General features: G+C 41.0%; 1 protein-coding gene across 4 annotated transcripts in view; it reads left to right on the forward strand.

The window, feature by feature from the left end:
- The window catches only part of gabrb3 (gamma-aminobutyric acid type A receptor subunit beta3), a 47,960-nt gene extending 42,593 nt beyond the window's left edge, over nt 1-5,367 (forward strand). For 2 of the 4 annotated variants that reach the window (XM_004552807.3, XM_004552808.3), the window contains 3 exons: nt 617-861; nt 2,203-2,283; nt 3,018-5,367. In XM_004552807.3, the coding sequence (XP_004552864.2) occupies nt 617-861; nt 2,203-2,283; nt 3,018-3,365 (674 nt within the window). In that variant the 3' untranslated portion in view covers nt 3,366-5,367. The remainder of the gene's footprint in view (nt 1-616; nt 862-2,202; nt 2,284-3,017) is intronic. The other 2 variants (XM_004552809.3, XM_004552810.3) reach the window with 1 other exon arrangement.
- The last annotated feature ends 15,235 nt before the right edge of the window (nt 5,368-20,602 follow it).

Here is a 20,602-nt window from a genome sequence, read left to right on the forward strand (position 1 = left end):
GATGTAAATATTTTTTTTCCACCAATACTTTCCTACCCCTGTGACATGAACAATAGTGTACAGCAAGTGTTATCATCTTGTATGATTATCACTTCTTATTTTGTCCATCTACTTTTACCTGCTGTGTTCTCAGGGACAGCACTGCGCAGTATTTCAAGGGGTTTGTTGAGTAACCATCTCCTCTGAGCTCTCAGAGTGTTTAGAATCTTGCTCGTCCCTTTGTTATGCAGAAATCGATGCCATGTACCCACTGGCGTTCTTGACTCCCCCACACACTCCATACAGTGCAACATTTTTTGTTTTAATTATGTAAGCCTGAATCGACAGAAATAGACACACCGTCCAGGTCGGTGAGCCTTCATGGAGACACAGAGCATTACTGTAGATGGCGCAAACTACTGAGAGAGTTTACAGTGTGTTTGTTGAGTCTGTTCGCTTGTCATGTGAGTTGTAATTCATCCAAGTTCAGAATATTCAACATCATCCAAACAGACGACTTTTAGCTTCTCAGAAAACAAAAAATCGGGTTCATGGTATTCATCTGGATATGGTCATTTTAGAGATCGGTTCTCAGCCCTCCTTTAGTACTGTGGAAACAGATTTTTTTTTCTTCCAGGGATCACCACTGTGCTGACCATGACAACCATCAACACCCATTTGAGGGAGACGTTGCCCAAAATCCCCTACGTCAAAGCCATAGACATGTACCTGATGGGCTGCTTCGTGTTCGTCTTCCTGGCTCTGCTGGAATATGCCTTTGTCAACTACATCTTCTTTGGCCGAGGTCCTCAGATGCAGAAAAAGCTGGCAGAAAGGGCGCAGAAGGCAAATAATGACCGCAGTAAATTTGACAGGCCCAAGGTGAGAATTATTTCCAAACACCAAGAAGGTTCATAAAAAACAACTGTGGTGTTTCTTTTAACAAGCAAGGCTGGAATTTAACAACTTTTAGTGCTTATAGCTGTTAAATCAACCATGTGGAGCAATTCTCCTCGGACATCACACAAATATACACGAACTAGCCGTTACATTAAAACCGCTGCTGGGAAATGTCACCATGCAGCATTGTTACAATAATGATAATGAACATTATTGCAGTAATTCATCTGTAGTCACTATGTTTTGGCTCTTCGGTGCCGAGATGCAGCGCTATCGTGATTCAGGTTGTTTTTTTTGTGGATTCCATTTCAAGTAGGGATTTATTTAAATAGGTGTATTTAAATCATCACTATCTGAAAGTTACCTATTTAACTGTGCGGGAGTATCTCTAGCTGCTAACTGCAATAAGAAGACCAGTCGTACAGCAGTTTGTGTGAAAAGAATCCGAATTCTGTCTTGATCTTTGACTCCAGCAAACATTTTTACAGTCTTAATTCTCAGGTCAAGTATTCCTTGAAACTCCGTATTTGAACTGGAACATGTAGAGGATTAATCAGGGTGTGCTTTAGGATGTGTCTGCCTTGTTACTGCTTGGTCACAAACCAGTGGCCATGCGTTCAGATCCACCCCTAGCAGTACTGTAGATGACGTCATGTTTATCCGTCTATTAACGGCAGCAAAAATTAAATATGGGTAACTCTATATAAAAACCCATCTCTGAAAAGATTCCCACCTGAACCCTGAGAGTCTTTTGTGCACATTTAGCTTTAGCATATTTAATGAAGCCATATATCTCATACTATCAATGTACTCAGACTTTAATCTCCTCAGAGATTTTACACCATTTTCCTCATAATATCATTAATTCAGACATTTTCACCCAAATCAGCTCTAAGAGTCACAGTACAAAGCCAAGACCTCAGCTTTAGTAGAAACAAGCACTGGGGTTGATAACTCACTGAAGAAAACTTCAAAAACTGCATTCTGGCTTAACACCATGGCTTTCAATAGCCTGTGGAATTTCTGGCTGATCAGAACAATTTACACTATGAAAGATCTCCTTTTTACCTACATTTGATGCCAGGATGATCTTCAAATCAAGGATAAAGATGAGCCGATTCTGAGGGATAAGGTGGGAGACAATGATTTTTAATGTGACTGGATCAATACATCCTACAGATGTTTTTTTTAATTAATCATCAGTCACAGCTTTAACGAGTCCACACTGAGTGACTTTCTGACTCCTGACTCCGATGTTCTGTGAGCATCTTAGGTGACCGAATCTCAGACAAAAGGGTTTGTGTTTGTCTTTTTCCTGGCTAGTCCATTCTGGAAGGAGGCAATTGCAAGTCTTCGTCTCTTAAACTGTCCAATCAGGTACAAGGGCGTCGTCACTCACGACGGGTGAGTGTCTGTCACTGCCTGTTGTGTTACATCTGTGAAACCTCTGGCTGAAACTTTGCTGCTGCAGTGCAAAGTTTGACCTCATTTAACAAAGTAACACGTCATCACAGCCATTTCTCTAAACACCTCACCGTACGAGTACATTCTGCTTAGCCCGCCTTTCCCACTGTCGTATTTTTGCCCTTTTTTAATGTCTTTATATGTCTGTGTTGCTAACATGCTACCCAGTAAGTGCAATCAAACCATTCCAACCATCATTAATGTCATTAGGCAATTACCTTTACACTGCACTAATTCGGCGGCACATAGAAAACATGAAGAGTCACGAGTTACATTTTAAATTAGTTTACAGGATTCGAGGTTGATCTGTGAAACCACAGCCAAAAAAATAAGAAGACAAATATTCACTTTTTCACCTCCTCTCATGCCTTGTGGTCACCTTTTTATATCTGTGTTCATCCTGTGCCTAAACTGGTCTGAATGATATATCTGTTTTTGTGTGGGAAGCAATAGTTGTCACTACATTAGTATTAAAGCCAGCCAGTCCAACCTTGAGCTGATTTGTGAGAAGACGTTTAATTTTGGGACAGAAAAACCTGCCTTTGAAGGTCGCTCTGGTTCCCAGGCTGTCAGCCTGCGAGAGGAGACCGACCCCGGGGAACCGACGCATGCTGCACATGTGTCGTCAGTCGCTGTAGCCTGTTTTAAACATCGCTGCTGTTTGTCGGTCCTAGGTCGACTCCCAGGGGAACATTTTGCTGACAACCTTGGAGATCCACAACGAGGTGGGAGGGAACGAGATAACAACCAGTCTGAGCGAGACCCACAACTCGTCCTCCATGGTCTTCGACAACTCAGCTATCCAGTACAGAAAGCCAAGCGGGTCACGCGAGTTGGGCCGCCACAGCCTGGACAGGAACGCACATCTTAAGAAAACCCGTCTACGAAGACGGTCCTCGCAGCTCAAAATCAAAATCCCAGACCTCACTGATGTGAATGCCATCGACAGATGGTCACGGATTATATTCCCCTCTGCCTTCTCCCTCTTCAACCTCATCTACTGGCTTTATTATGTTCATTAATGCATTGTGGGTTTTTTAAGCCCATGTGATTCTGGTTTATGACTGAGAGAAGCCTTGTGTGGCCGACCCGACACGGTAACGTCCTGAACGCTTTTTTAACATGATACGTGCAGAAAGAATCATGCACAGCCACAAGGATTTACCTGCAGAACATGCATCTTACAAAGACTTGCATGTGAAGTCAGCCCTGTGATCACCTGCGACTCTATCACACAAACTGAAACACACTTTTGCAGCACTGCATCTCCAAAAGATGATTTAAGTTGGATTCGATGAGCTGCTGAAACCTTCCCCTATAATTTCAGTATAACATGTGGCCACACTATTAAATTTAATCGCAAAGGTTTGTAGTATTATGACAGCGCTAGCCTTCCTTATATCTGCACATGGACAAAGGCGGACCTGTAAGATCCCATGCACCCAGACTAAACAGACTTTGCCCAGGCGGGAAATTATTTGGTATGAAATCAGCCATAAAGGAATAGTTGTGATATTTTGGGAAATGTGATATTACAAAAGCCTAGTTGAGATAAAATGACATTAAAACAATAAGGCTGCATCCAGTTTTGTTATTTTTCATGATGCCCTTTGTTTGTCGTATTATATACATCCACCATACCCCTTTTCCTTACAATTGTGCACTTTTGTTTCTCCCAAAATGCCAAAGCTCGTTAAGTGTTTAGTTTCAGTTGCTTCAAGACGATAGAAACAGAGTCTGTGGTCAACAAGCTCAATCTAGAAGTTGTACCAAGGTTACAGGAGCTGGACCGTGTGTTGTTGTCCCTGTGCCGTTGTTCAAATGTTCCCTAGACTTGAGATCATTTGGTTTCAGTTCAAATTGTATTTAAATTTAATGGAAATACTACTTTCTTAAAAAGTTCAGTAAGTTTTTGCTGATCCTACTGACCAAAATCTTTGTTAGCATTTCTGCTAATCAAATAGTTTAATGCTATGCTCATTTCTATCCTGTAAGTTCTTGTTGATGATGGAAAGTAACTATAACACGTTACTCTATGATATCAAAACAGAGCCATGTCTTTGCACTCGGGAACAATAATGACCTTCCTGACACAACATGTAGTATTTCTGTAAAAGTAGAGTTAGAATTATCGCATGTCATTGATGATGACTCAGAAAGTTGAGTATAAATACCAATATCCAATCAACTTAGCTTAATTTTCAGAACCCAATTTTAAATAACAGGAATAGAACCAGTACTGCATTTTAGAAATAACTTTATTTTCTCATTTAGTGCCATGAATGAAAGATTTTTAAAAGGTTGGAAGAACTAGCCCTAATCGTATTTCTGATGCTAACACATCACGCCACTTCAACCACTGCAATAAAATTGTCATTTTAACATTTTTGTGTGAACAAATTAGGTCATGAGTGATGTTTTGTGTTACTCTGTGGGCTTTTGAGGCTAGTACATGGATTATTTTCATATTTGTTCAAAGCAATGCTAGCAATTTACCGCTAAGCTAGGCTAATCCTCTAAAGAAAATGCAAAAATAAAAGGACTTCCCAAAATATCAAACTATTTTATCAACGTGTGCATTTACACATTTTCAAAATGCCATATTTCCGACAAAAACTGGAGAGATTGTGTGACCTTAGTACAAAGGTTTCCAGGCTTTTGTAGTGGTTTTTTTATCGAGGAATGTATTAGAACAGTTTACATCGTCCCACTATTTTTGTCACGTTGCTTTCTGTCGATTTTGTGAAACACGTACATAATACAGCACAATCCATAACTTCCTTGTTTGTTTCAGACTGCATGTTGTACTGAGGACTGAGTCGTGGCTGCAGATCCCGACCCTCTGGGGATTTGATGTACATACTGTAACTGTGCACATTTTTTCTCAGCTCACAGTAATTACATGGCTATGTTGTCAACGGTGTTTTGCTCAGTGATTTCTGGCCTCGCTGTTCTGTTTTTGTTAGTCTTTACACAAACTTATCATTTCCTTTTTGTGACAGTAAATATAAAAACACAATATCAGTTCGTTATCATTTCCATTTTTTCCTAAAGGTAGAGCATGTGAAGTCCTGTTAAGTGAAGGAGGAACTGATGGGAGGTGTGTAGCGTCTCCTAAACAACCATTCCTGCCAGACACAGCTTACAACATGCCATCTGACTGCTTGCTTGAGCAACTCGCAGCGCGTAGGAGTGACACCACCTGTCAGTAATCCTCGCAGCTCGGTGACATCCATGCGCGCCGGCCTCACGGAGCCCAAAATCAAGAACGAATCGCACATAACTAACACTTTCTCAATGGGTTTCGCATTTTTTTTAAACACTTTGCTTGATGATCTGTTTCTGCAGACACTGCAGCTTTTTCCATGAAGTGCTCCACCTTCAAAGTCTTAATGGATCAGGAAGATCAGGGCAGGAAATGGTACATATTTTTGGCATTTGCTAAATAAATCAAAACATTTTAATTCATAATTTTTGGTCCGAGCACTATAAATATCCGTGCTACGCAAACACAATCCGCTGCCAGGATTAACCCTTGCTGTGCAATTACATTACAGACATTATAATATAGATTTTATATCTTTTTATCTCTCTCAAGGATATCCATTCCTATTTAACCATCCATCTACTATGAATGGAAAGATCAATACACATCTGGAGAGATATAAGTAGATTTTTGTGTTTGTCTTTTTCCATCTTTGAGAGATGGATAAAAGCATCTGTGTGGATATCTGTCTGTCTGTGCCATGAACAGAAGGTATTTTTAGCCATCCTTCTATATTGTACCCTATATGGTACCCTGTTGAAATTTTACCTTTGTGTCCAATATGTGAGCCCAAGTAAGAGTAAATACACATCTGCGATCATTATTGACAAGACACTGTGCCAAAAAATGAAAACTTAATTGTATTCATGCATATTTATGCAAATATCATGGTACACTGTGGTGGACTTTGCCTGCCGTATAGTTTTTCCTCAAGCTTAGCTAACAACTGAATTGCAATAGCGTTCCCACCTTAAATAAATTAGTGACGTTTTCTTGGAAATTAGGAACATGTGTTTTCATTAACTGTTTTTTAATAAGTTACTGTTACATGTGTGATGAAAGTAACAATGTACTCATTGTTTTTGGGTCACATTTAGACATTTAAGTTTAAATATTATATTGAATATTGTGCTCATAAATATACACTGATTAGTGTTTAATTACATCTTTCAACAAATTGATGCCTTCTAACAAACTGAGAATTAATCCATTAAACATAAATACGAGCGGAAGCTGGTTTCTGGAAGTCGTCACATGGCCCTGCCATCTTGAATACAGTAGCCGAGGTGGACATCACAGTTCCACTTGATCACATTTTATGTATCGCTGGAGATCGAACACATACGTAAGAACGGAGAAGAGAACACGAAGGCATTCTTGTGCTTTAGAACAAAATTTGAATTCATATCAGCAAGATATGAGAAGAAGAAGACTAACTCAGTCACGGCATCAACTGTCCCCTTTTCTCAGATTAGCAAACAAGCAAGCAATTTATTCATATAGCACTTTCAGAAACAAAGTGCTGTACACTTGACAAATAAAAAATGATAAGCATATTAAATTACATTTTAAAAGGCGGGGAGGGGGCTGTCTAATGTGCAGGGGCAGGTTATTCTGAGTTCCCTCTTGGACCCCGGTACCTCCAGGAGCAGCTTGTCAGCTGACCTGAGAAACCAGGGGGCGTTAGTAAGGATTCATTTAAAAAACAAACATAAGAATTTTAAAATGACCTCTAAGATATACAGGCAGCCAATGTGGTGAAGCCAGGATGGGAGTTATGTGCTCTCTTTTGTCGTGCAGCAGCATTTTGAACCATTAGCAACAGTACAAGTAAAGAGCAGTGTGCTTGGAGTTTAACCCCTTTTGGCAAGATTATTTTCTCTAAGTATAATGTAAGTTTCAAATATGTGTGTGTTTACATTTCTTGCTCAGTGCAGCCAACATGATTTAATGACTTGGGTAAAAGCTGCCGGTTATTAGACTGTTAATGGTTAAAACTTTTCTGGATGAATGTGTGGAGGCTCGTTCTAGCCATAAAGCCTAGCTGTCCTCACCACTGTAACCCTTATATTTGTGCCATCTGAGAGTGAAAGGTGGACAGATCTGAGACCTGTTTTCTGTTTTGCTAAAGATGATGTAGTGACTACAGTTTGGTCCTGCAGGTGTTACAGCAGGTAAAGTCCATGCAAATAATGAGAGAATTGATTATTTCTGATACAAAGTTAACGCTCAGTGGCCTGAGAGGTCAAACACAGTGGTAGAAAAGTCCAGAGGTGACTAAAGCAAACATGTAACTACAGAATTATATGAATCTAGTGATTTTTTTTTTTAAATCCCTCTCAGCAACAATGAATCCTCCATTTCTGTTCAGTCACATTATTGTTTCCCTGTTCAGCTCTGTGTCGACGCCTGGACACAGACGTAGGGTTAAAAGGGTTAAAAAGGATGTTTTATTTAAAGTATTTCTTTGAGTCAATTTTTGGGATTGTAGACAGGCGATTGTCACAGGTTTCTTTTTCCCTTCCAAAATTCTCCTAAATGAGTTTTCTCTTGACGGCAGCAGGTGTCTGAACAAAGGAGCCCATGGTGAGTAAACCAGACTGTGCCTACTGCGAGATCCACACATGTTTACCACATGCGGCGTAACATTCTGGCATTGATTGGATGGAAACACCAGCGTCTTATAGTGGAGGCCCAATCAGTTCAACAGTGTGCAGTTGCGTAATAAGGAATGTCTTCCAAGTGTGTGATTAGCAGGGCGGAGATCCCTAGAAAAAACTGCAACAAAAGCGTGCACACACACTCTCATTCACAAAGACAGGGAAGAGAAAAAGGGAAAGGTGAGTCTGTCCAGGAGGACATGGACAAACTGCTTATGTTGTTTTTGTTTCTTTTTTCCACTTCTTTTGTGTTTTGTGAACTAGCAGCATTTTTCTGTTAGCTGGTGTTTTCATAGGTTGATGTTCTTTCTGGGCCACCGTACAATGAAGCTCGTTGTAGCCACGTTGGCTGGCTAATTAACCGTCATATTTGCTCTTATATATTGCTTATGTATTTACTATTGTGTATACATTTGGATGTAGATGCATTGACCGAAGTACAACATCTGCGTATAAAGAAGTGAAATATTACAAACTACTGTAAAACTGAAATTGGTGTTTTTAAAGTGTTTGAAATTGAGAGCATTTTACCAGGTAATGTATTGTGCTTCATCAACTGTTTTAATGGATGGTCTCAAGTACCTACGTCATGGGTTTTTTTTTGGGGGGTTTTTTTTTTACATCATGTTTAGGCTATTAATAATTTATGCTTCGACTTAAAATGTGACTGTAACTATATTTAAGTCTGCACAGTCTCTTGAAATGGTTTTTAAACCATCACATGACCTGGCAAACCTTTTCTTCCATTTGGACATCATCTAAAAATGATGTTAGCAAAAAAATGGCAAGTTGTGTAGAGTGCTTTGAGTGCCCAGAGTAGAAAAGCGCTGCATATGAACCAACCGATTTACCATTAGTTGTTTAAAATATTAAAGACCGTTCAGAATTACTCAATATTTTAAATATTAAGTACGTAGAGTTTTTATTTTGTCATGTAAACTTGCAAGCATGTCTCTGGACTGTGGGAGGAAGTTGGAGTACCTGAAGAGAACCCCGGGGGGGGAATACAAACACCACACGGAAAAGCCCCAGCAGGCGGACTTCTTTCTGTGACAGTACTAACCAACACACACACACACACACAGTCCAAAAAAACAAGTATGATGATAAAGTTTACTTTCTTTCCTTATATGTCAGTGTAAACTTGTCCAAACTGACCAGAATCACACATTGGTGCAGCTGTTTTGCACTTAAACATGCACCTATGAGTCTGCCTGTGAATTGCTCCTATCCTGCATTTGCCATCAGATAAAGGGCACATATTTTCATGTATAACAACATATTCACAAACAATATGCAGCATGTGGTTTGTTTATTTCCTGCTGCAGTGCAATAAATGATCTTCAGCAGCTGTGGATTTCATAAGCCAAGCTAGAAAAGGCCATTTTCCTGCGGGACCTCATCAGCAGAAATAAGACAAACAGCCATAGCAATGACCATAACACAAATAAGATCCCTGGTTTGCTGTGTGCATTATCAGTGCCAGCGCCGTATAATCATCATAACCTGCAAAACAAAAGTAAGCATGCCCGCGATCATTCATTAGTCATTGGCGTTCATCATCTACTCTCCTAGTCCTTTCTCTGCTCCGTTATGTTTGCACTAATGTTCGTCATTCTAATCTCGTTTCTGTCGCCGCGCCTGTTTGTTCCTCATTCCCCCGCTCGTGTCAGTGTTGTGATTGGTGTTGTGTGGGATGAATGGATAGGAGAATTAAGCTGCGGGATATTCCAGACATGCAATAATTCAATCTGCAAATTACAGCTGATTGATAGTGGTGCATTTCAGATAAATGAACAGCAGGTGTGCGTTTGGCTGTGAGCTGCACATTATGAGGAGTTTTGAGGGCTGAAATTTGCCTCTTACATCGCCATGAAATCAGAAATATGCCATCTCAGGTCCCCTGCTCTCTGATTAAATGGACACATTAGGGCCGGTTCGCGGGGCAGCAGCCTAAGCAGTGAATCCCAGACCTCTCCCCGGTCACCTCCTCCAGCTTGTCTGGGGTAACACCAAGGTGTTCCCAGGCCAGCCAAAGGAGATAATCTCGGGTCTGTCCCGGGGTCTCCTCCCGATGGGACATGCCCAGAACACCTCTCACCCAGGAGGCGCCCTGGGTGAGAGGTGCCCAAACCATTTCAATGTGGAGGAGCAGTTTAAGCCTTTCCAAAGTAATTTTTATTCAGAATCTTTTTAAGGGAATAATTGATGCCTGTCTAAAACTAGGTTGTGCCAAACACTGACCACAGATTTATTCAGAAGATGAACGTAGTCACCATTAAATCACCATTTGGCTTGTCAAGCCCTGTTTGTCAGCAACAACATGTTGTTTTCACAAGCATATATAATGAATAAAATAGAATGGAATAATCCTTTAATTGTCCCACAAGGGGAAATTTGGTTGTATCAGCAGCAAAAAAAAACAAAAAAACAAAACACACACATATACAAAAAGAACAGGACATGGAACAGAAAACAAAAAACACAATTTTTACATGTTTACATCATGGACATTACCAGAGCAGAGTACAGTACAGTTGTTAAAATTAGCGTACAGATAGTGTGCAAACAGAGCAGGATACTGAAAGATGTTTAAATAGTTAAAATTTTGAATAATTAGAAAAGTGCAGATTGTGTATTGTACCTGTGCATTAAAAAGAAGACATGTAACTTCCAATAAGTTAGTGTGTGTGTATATATAAGCTGAGAAAAGTAATGTGCAGTTATAACAGTAGAAGTTGTTACAGCACCTCAGGCCCTCCAAGGTTTGGAGGCCTATCTCCACCCACCACCACTTCCCCTGCCGGTGGCGGACTCCCTCAGGTGTCGGTGTGTTGGTGGTTCTTTGTGTCTGGGGGTGGGCGTCCGGGTACACACCGGCTCACTCCTTGGCGGCCGCTTGTCGGGGCCTGGGGCCTGGGGCTCGCTCGGGCCCCTTTGGAGGTGGGGTGCCCCCGGCCTCTCGGCCTGGGGCTCGGTCACTCAGGCACAGCTGGGGGCCGGCGGAGCTCACGGGCGCGTCACTGCAACTCCCCCTGACTTCTGCTCCGCGGCTGCTGGGCGAGCCCTCATCTGGGACTCTCCTCAGCTCTTACTGGGACAGTGGCGCGGCTGCCCCTCTGTTGGTCTTCCATGGTCTCTTGTGTTCTGGGGGCCTCTGGATGTCTGGAGTTTTGATCTCCTCCATACCCGCTTCACACCCTGGAGGACGGGGCTGTGGCCCCCCCACACTCCCTAGCAGATCATTACATGGAGAAACCTTTGGAATGCAAGCATGCTGATCCACACAGGTATGCACACATGGGTATTCACAGACGCGGACTAAAGCTTTCTTGGCTGCTACCTCAAAGCACACTGTGCGCTGTCTATCTTGCGTGCTGCACAATATCGTTTATTATTTAGTAAATATTGATATCTATGACTAGCTAGTTTATTGTGATGGTGCTTTGTTTTCTCTATTATTATGTTGCTCTTTGTTGTTTGCTGTCTCCTCTGTTTGTTTTTTTTGTTTGTTTTTTTTTTCTTTCTCCATACAGGTGACCCAGGAGTTCTTTTTTTTTTTTTCTCTCTCTTCCCCCCCCTCTCACCGTCTCTTCTCCCCTTTGGTTTTCTTTCTTTCTCTCCCCCTCTTTCTCTCATTCATTCCCCCTGTCCTATTTATAAAAAAAAAAAAAAAAATGACAAAGGATGAACTGAAGCTCTGCCATCACGTAATGTCGCATACTGCTGTTTCTGATGTCATTTAAAAGAAAAAAAAAAAAAAAAAAAAAAAAAGAAGTTGTTACAGCACTGATGTAAACATCTGTTTGTTGGGAGCAGTTTTTATTGTACAGTCTGACAGCTGCAGGGAGGAGGGACCTGTGGAAACGCTCCTTCATGCATCTAGGATGCAGCTGTCTGTCACTGAAGGAGCTCTGCAGTTCAGCAACATTTACATGCATGGGGTGGGAGACTGTCCATCAGAGATGTTATTTTGGCCCGAGTCCTTCTGTCCCCCACCACCTGCACTGGGTCCAGGGTGCATCCCAGAACAGAGCTGGCCTTGATTTTAATGTGACTTTAAAATAAAATTTAATTTATATGTTTTTTTTTTTTTAATTGTTTTTATGTGTTATAAAAGTTGATTCTGTTCATCTGGACGTAGCGTTTTCAGTTCATCACTCATCCAAGTGACTTCTTCAGTCTCAGCTGACTGTAGGTTTCCCCAATCTTATAAACAGTACACTTGCGTAATGACTGAAACTAGCACCACTTCATCATAATTATGCAAATTCTCATGACCACTGATCAGCAACCACTGATCACAGCCCATTGATCAGTGGCCATGAGTACCATTCACAGAGAGGTGGGGAATGGCTGCAATCACAGCATTTTAAGATGGTGAAAGATGTACCCTTAGGCCCCCTCCTCGATTCAGAGATGGTCTTTCCCTTTTTCTTTCTTTTTTTTTTTTTTTTTACTTTTCCAAATGGATCATCACGGCCTTGCCGTATTGGTCCATTTGATCGACCTTTGTTGTTATTATTTATTTTATTTTCAGTTGTTACAGACGGGACAGACATGACTGAGGGATAGGAAAGGGAGAAAGAAAGATGGAGGAAAAGAAAAACAGAAGGGAAGAGGGACAGTGAGAAAGGGCACTTAAAAAGAGAAAGAAGAGAAAAAAAATCTCCTGGATCACCTGTTGAGAGAAAAAGAAGAGAAAACAAGCAAAAAAAACAGAGCAACATACTAAACACAACACCATCACGTTAATCTAGCTAAGTGTAAACAGCAGTAAATACTAAATATTGAATGTTGTCGTGCAGCACGCAGGACCGACAGCACACAATGTGCTTGGAAATAGCAGCCAATAAAGGTGTAGTTTATGTCTATGAACAGTGAACACCCGTGTGCACACCTGTGTGGATCAGCGCGCTTGTATTCAAAAGGTTTCCCCATGTAACGGTCTGCTAGAGGGTGTAGAGAGCCATAGCCCCGTCCCCCAGGGCATGAAGCAGGCATGGAGGAGATCCAGGCTCCAGAGGCCCCAGAGTGTGAGAGCAAAAGGAGGACCACCGGAGGGGCATCCGTGCCACCCTCCTGGGAAGAGCTGAGGACAGCCCCAGATGAGGGGTCACCCAGTAGCCACGGAGCAGAAGCCAGAGGGGCCGACAGCCAGCTGTGCCAGAGTGAACCGAGCCGCAGGCCCATAGGCCGGAAGCCCAAGGGCCCCCTTTGCTCTGGAAGAGGCCTGACCGAGCAACAGGTGCCAGGCCCCGCCAAGTAGTCACCGGGAGTGAGCTGGTACATACCTGAGCGCCCAGCCCCGGACACCAAGAAACACCAGTGCACCAATCCCTGAGGGCATCAGTTACCGGCAGGGAATGTGGTGAGGGGAGATAGGCCTTTGGAGGGCCTAGGAGTTCCCAGAGAGGTGGAGTGTAAGACCCAACCTGACATATAGACACAGACAAACAGGTACACACAGACACAAACATGCATTCCCACCCTCATGCACACATATACAAATACTTAGCACTTACCCAAGTGTCCTGCTTGTAACACATCAACTTTGAGGACAAAATGTTCACTTGCTCCCTAACATATCCCACACATTAACAGGTGCCATGATGAGGACATAATCAGTGTTATTCATTTTACCTGTTAGTGGCCATTATGTTATGCCCAATCCTCTTTATTAGTGGAGGTCCTTCCCAGAAAGCTGATTCATTTCTGTTCATTTGGATGTAGTGTTTTCTGTGAGAGAAACAATTCATCAGTCATCTAAGTCACTTGTTTGGTCCTTGAGGTGCCTTTCCTGTTCCCGTGAACAGGCCATCCAATCACTGAACTCTCCTAACACAACATGTAATGAAGCACAGGATGAAAACAAAGGAAACAAAAAAGATTTACTCTCTTCAGCTTTGTCAGGGTTGTCAGTGTAGAGAGCACGTGTGGTTCTAGTTCATGTCCAAATATTTAACATCTATAAATAGTTTTTTTTGTTTTAGAAATTGTAGAAATATTTTTTATGCACACACCTCACTAAACAAACTTGCTAACCTTAGCTGCATCCCTCCATGCTCCTGTTTAAGTATTTTTCACTTCCCAGCACAAAAAACAGGACTTCTCAAACCAGTGTGAGAGTGCGCAGTAGCAGCATCCATCATTTCACAACCTCCACCTCAAAGCATGTAACAAATCCCAGTTTAATCCACATGAGAATTACATTTCATCTAGAGTATTAAAATTCTGGTGTCCACATACCTCTAATGCCATGTAATCTATTTTAATTCCATGTCCTCTTTAAAGTATATGTACTTGTTTTGTTTTTTTTCAGGACATTTTATGCAAATTGTTTGCCATCAAAGCCAAAACAGGCAAAGGTATGAAAATGTGTTTATTCTTAGAAACTAACAAACGCATCCTGACTGCACAAATTCACTGTTCCCTATAATGTCTGTGCTGTTTGTTGGCCGTGAGAGCGGCGCAACTAGTGTCTCCCTTTAAAAAAAAAAAGCCTTTAAAGCTTTTTGTTTAAAGCACAAAACTGAAAAACATCAGCCCGTTATTGAACAGTGACAATGAAACTACAATAAAGTTGCCACTTCAAAGCAGGCGTACAGCAAGAAACAAAAGGCTTCCTTTGTGATGAAATCCCTGAGGATCCTGGACGGTAAACGCTCCCTGAAAAATGCTGCTTTGAGAATTTGACTGTATAATTAGGGTTTTTACAGTGAAGCTGTCAGATGGGTGGGTGAGAGTGTGTCACTTATAAAAAAATATATATACAGATTTGTTCAGTACTTGGCATGAAAATAAGGGATCAGTTGGTAGGAGGCTAGCAGGAGAAAAAGTGCACCGCTGGGAATCTTAAAAGGAATACGGAGCGGTGTAATGACTGAAATGAATGTATACAAGGTATTTTTAACCATGAGATCAGAATCTAATACTAGTGATTATGAAATAAGGAAATTATTGTTCGAAAGAAAGTGCCTTCAAATTTGCAGATAATGAACCTCACAGGAACTGTCTCCAGTAGAAGCAATAAAGGAAACAAACCAATCACTTGATTGGGTTTCTTTGGAAGGCCGTGAGGAAGATAATTAGACTGAGGCAATAATGTATTTCTGTGTGTAATGAGACAGACAGTTGGAATATCAGCACATTCATCTGGGATAATGAATCTAAAGGAGTGATATTAAAACTGAAGGCGGGAGCAACAACAGCAGCTGCAGTGTGAGTAAACCCCCACCACCACCACCACCTCCTCCACAGTAAGAGCGGGCGGACTGAGAGCTGGGAGCCAAGGTTTTTCACCTCCAGTCACTTCTTTGTGATGAGCCCAGTAAACTCTGGGCAAAGAAGGTGGATGATACTGATATAAAAAGAATATTTATGCAAAAAAGAGTTTGTGGAGACAGCCGTAATGAGTTTTAAATAGTGCAAAAGTACTTTACACTTTTATTTGAATGCGTGTGGGATTTTCTGTGTTATCTCAGAATGGTTGAAAAGCACAGTCTGTTCAGCCAAACTGAGCAGCTTTGACAGCGCTTTTTGTGCACGGCTGTGTGTGTTTGGGAACTTTTTGCAGACATCCAACTCTCCAAAGAATGCTCATCACACCAGCTAGAGCTGCTAGGGAACTGTGACACAAGTATGCATCCTCATATGGGATCTGTTTTTCTTAGTTTTGGCTCTTGTTTTGATTTAATTGTTGTTGCTTCTTGTGTTTGTAGTGTGTCCAGTGTTTGTGAATATTTCTGCCTTCATCTTCCTGGTTTATGCTGGTAATCTCTGTTGCTCACAAGTCCGTCTGTACTTTCCCTTCCTGTCTTCATCATTCCTCTGATTGTCTCCGCTTGTGTCTTCCCTGTCTTGTGACTGCCTGCCCCACCCGCATTGTTTTCATCCATGTTTAAAGCTGCACCAGGGCTCAGGAGGTATTTTGAGACATCGACCAATCAAAGATAAGTGGTTTGATCTCTAGCTCCTCCAGTGTGGATTGTTTAAAAAATGCATCCGTCAGAGGGCAAGTGTGCAAATGTTTGATAAAAGTGCTCAAACAAGAGGCAAAAACACACGGCTAAAAACTGCACATCTGCAGAAAATGTCATTGCCAAGATCATTTTGGTTTCAGCAGGATTACTTTGGATATTTTTTTCAGTAAATTTCCTCACATGTTTTATTATTAGCAATGGATCCATCATTAGCCTTCAGCTACTTTACCTGAATTATTACAGTTGACAGACACACGTTTCCCAGACACATATTGTCCTAGACTCTTCAAAGATCTTCACTGAATTTTTCTTTTACTTTGAGGCTAAACTTAAATTATCGCAACGGAAATCTTGCATCCCTATGCAAATCATCCTTACAGATGTGTAACTCTACCCTTTTATCGCTAGGAACATCCTGGAGCTGACAAGACAGAGAATTGCACAGATGAATTTACAGCAGCTGCACAGCAGCTTCATCATGCTGGTCCATCTGAATCATCACTTTTCTTAGCACACCTCAGCTGGCTGTTAGTGAAGTACTGCTCACCAGCTGGGCTGCAGTGTGTCCAGATGGTTCTGCTGCACCCATATACATATAAAGTAGTCTTAGTGTTGTTTCACATAAGTGCTGAAATGTTTTAAATTCAGTTTTGAACTATTACATGTTTTATTCTAATGCATATAATGTAAAATGTTCCAAATCACATTTACATACTTGAGTCGTATGTGCTTATACATCCACTGTGGTTTAAGTATATGAAAATAAAGCAACACAATGACTTATACATCTCATAAACCTATATTTCATTCACAATAAAAAAAATAGAAAACATATTAAATGTTTAAAGTAAGCTCTAAGTTCCCCTCTACTTTTAACTACTGTCTGGAAACATCGGCTGGTGGACTTGTGGGACAGTAATGTTGTCTGGACTGCAGGCAGGCCAGTTCAGCGTGCAGCCTTTTCAACTATGGAGCCATAATGTGGTTATAGATGCTGTTGTTTTGCTGAAATGTCCCTTCCTAAAAAAGACATTGCAGGATGGGAGCATGTGTTGCTCTGTATACACCTTTCCAAAGACACTAACACACCTTCATACCATCAGAGATGCAGTCTGAACTGAGCTCTGCTGTCAGGATGGGGCCTCTGCTCTTCAGTCACTCTTTAGTAAATCCAATAAAAATTACTCAGTTTGAACATTTGCCTAGTTTTCTATGTTGTGTGGTGAATAAAATATGAGGTTATGACATCTGCATTTACATTTTACACAACATCCTAACATTTGGAATTTGGATTGTAGTTGATTTGCATTCAAATGTATTACCCAGAAGTTTAAAAACCTTTGAAGCAATAATTACTGCGAGTCAGAGCTGTGACTTCATTGCGATGCTGAGAGTCACTGGGTTTTTCATAGTATCTTAGCATCTTTTTCTTTTTTTATATCTGTGTGACTGATTCTGTGTCTCTGCAGAGGCGTGGCTATTTACCTGCTGCTCCTGGCACACCTGTGTCCAGTCTGCTTATTTCTATTAGCTCTTCCATATATGCTTTGCCACATTGTTCCCTTACTATTGTTGGTGGCATCACTCCGGCTCTATAATGTATTCTTAGTTCTCCATTTTGTTTATTGCATATTCTGTGACCTAGACTTTCACCTTATGTGTCAGCCAGCATCACATCCACTTCAAGTATTCACTTCTGGATTGGCTGCCTTCCCACTCTCCACCTCTTATAGACCTCAGCCTGTGGACGCTTTTACGTTTCTTTGCACAATCTGAGTTTTTGTAATAACTCTGTAGCTATCCTTATTCCAATGCACCATCTCACATCAGTTATTAGCTCTGGTTCAAATATTACACAGTACTTGTACTAGGTTTTCATCAACGATAATATCTTTTACATTTACCTGGGATATTCTTCTGCATGGTCATTCTCTATAGTCTCTTACAGTATTTGCCTACTGCAGCATTAGACTGACTCAAACACTGTAGCAAAGTTTAACTTGAAGCATTAGAGCACTTGTGTTTTTACCCTTAGGTTAGCAGAAGAATTCAAATGAAATGGTGTGGAATTAAACTGGAAATGTGCAATGCAGCAAAGTTTCTGTTGTTCTTTTTTGTTTTTGCAGGGTTGGTGTTTAAGACCACTCAGAGCACTTAGACAAAATATCAGTGGCTTTCAAGTTCCCATTAGTTACAGGCATGCAGGAAAGGGCTTGGTAAGCAGTTGGTGCGCTCCAGAAATCTCACCATTATTAGTTCGAGGTCAGTAACCAACGCAGGAGCTATACTAGATGTTTAATGAATTTCACACACAGTTCAGTGAAGAGGAAACATGAAATACGCTCATTCATTATAGAAATTCATTTAGTTTAGATCAGAGGAAAATGTCTGTTTTCGTATATAGCTATAACATTATTTTTGACATATAATACCATTTTCCTGCTTGATTGTAAATTAAAATGATAGAATCTTACAAAAACAATCCAGCACCAGATCAATTGTTTCCTTTACAATTGATTGGAAGTCCCTAAACAAAACCTTTTCCTCAGACACGTGTGTGCGTGCCCTGACGTGTGTGCTGTTGGCAGATGGTAAAATAAATGGGATCAGCCAAGTGTTCCAAAAGAACCAATCATGCAGCCAGAGAGAGAGATGGGATGAATTTGGTGGGACGTCCAATCCCGGGATGATTTTTGACATTGTGTTAAAACACAGCTGAAGGCTCCAGAACTGCAAACTGACAATAACACAGCTACTTAAAAACAGCTGCTGTAAGTAACCTCAGATCAAGATGTCGGCGTATGACAACACAGGTCCAGCTGAGTTTTGTCAGGATGTGAATATCAAAGAGCTCAAAAGAAGCTCTTGAGCAAATCCCACATTGCTGTTCTTACTTACTATACAGCCAGCAGGTCTGCAACAAGCAGAACTTCTTTTCAGCTCCCCATGAAGACTCACAGTACCACTCTAAAGTTTGGAGTTACTTAGAAATACCCTTTATAATGTAACGTGAAGAAATGTTTTAATTATTGGCATTAAAATAAATCAGAATAATTTACCTGGATCTACAGAGACACCTTTATATGAAAAAAAACAAACTACTTGAGTTCCCCAATGTGAGTTTTATTATATTCTATTATTTGTGTTCTCATAAAACAACACTTTTATGTTTCCAGCAAAATAATCATTTTATCTCTTCTTTTTCTCTTTCACTTCTGCTCTGTCTTCCTAAAGGAGGCTCTTAGCTGGAAAGCACCAAGGCTTTCCCGACAAATGGGCTATCTGCAAAATAAATGTGAGCATTTTTATTTTTTTTATTTAATTCTACTAAAACATTTCTATAAAGCGCTAAAAGAGATAAGCTGCCAGATCTCGGATATCTTGTGATAATTTGGGTAGTGTTAAAAAAAAAACTATTTCTGTACAAATCATATGAAAGCACTCTTTCTAGATAATTACTGATCATCAGGTTAATGTGAGGGCCTAGAGAAGCTGTATATATGCTCCTAAGCAGTTCATAGCTGCACCATTGCTTATGGATTTTATGGTGTGCAATCCTGCAGCCCCTCCACATGTTAAAGTGTCCCTGGGTAGGACACTGAATTCCAGGCTGACAGGCCGCATCTTGCACAATACTGTTATATTGTAGAGCACCATACTGTTAAAGTATCAAGTATTGTTAAGAGGTGCCATGTGAGCACATGCCATTCTGAAGAATTACGTTGTGGTTTATGAAATGACTGCTGTAAAGTCACATCAAGTAGATGCTACCATAACTGCACAGGTCTCTAGTATTTTCGTCAGGATATGAACATCACGGAGCTCTAAAAGGACCTTTCTTCCAGCAACATGAAACTCAATGAAATCCCAACTTGCTGTGCTTACTTACTGTAAAGCTGAGTGTGTATCCCAGCCTTATATAGAGGTTACTGCATCAGTAGCACAGCGCTTCCTCTGACGCAGCACAAACAGCAGGGCGAGAGTGTCTTTGTGAGGAGCTCTGAGACGGCTCTCTAATGGGAAATAGAGATACTCTTAGTATTTTGCACCTCTTCACTCTGCCGAATCACTTGCTCTGTGGCTCTTTACACGAAGGGTTTGCCGAGCAACGTTTACATGCTGACACATCACAACGATCAGTAACCTGGGGTTAGACTTTCTGTAAGCATGTCAAACAATAAAATATCATCTTTTCCTGTTCGCCCTCATCACACCTACGGAAATTATCTTGAGAAGTGAGCTGAGGAGTTGATGAATGCAGGATGATGAATGCAGGATGTGACTTTTAGTTCATAAATCAGACATGAACTTTTTTTTGCCAATAAATGTCCTGTAAAATAACTTTTATTATCATCTTATGACATTATGTAGACTTCATAGTGATTCATACCTTTGCTAACACCTTTCCAGAGATGGTGCCTGTAAGCATGTCGTGGTCGCGGGATTTTGACTTTTGGAGGTTGAGTTCTTGTTTTTTTTAGTTTTGTTTCTTGTTTAGTTTTTGAGTCTCGAGTTCTGGTTATATGTTAGTTCTAGTTTGCGGTTATGGAGCTTTATGTACTCCCCTCTGC

The sequence above is a fragment of the Maylandia zebra genome, linkage group LG23 (assembly GCF_041146795.1).
Source record: "Maylandia zebra isolate NMK-2024a linkage group LG23, Mzebra_GT3a, whole genome shotgun sequence".
Taxonomy (NCBI): domain Eukaryota; kingdom Metazoa; phylum Chordata; class Actinopteri; order Cichliformes; family Cichlidae; genus Maylandia; species Maylandia zebra.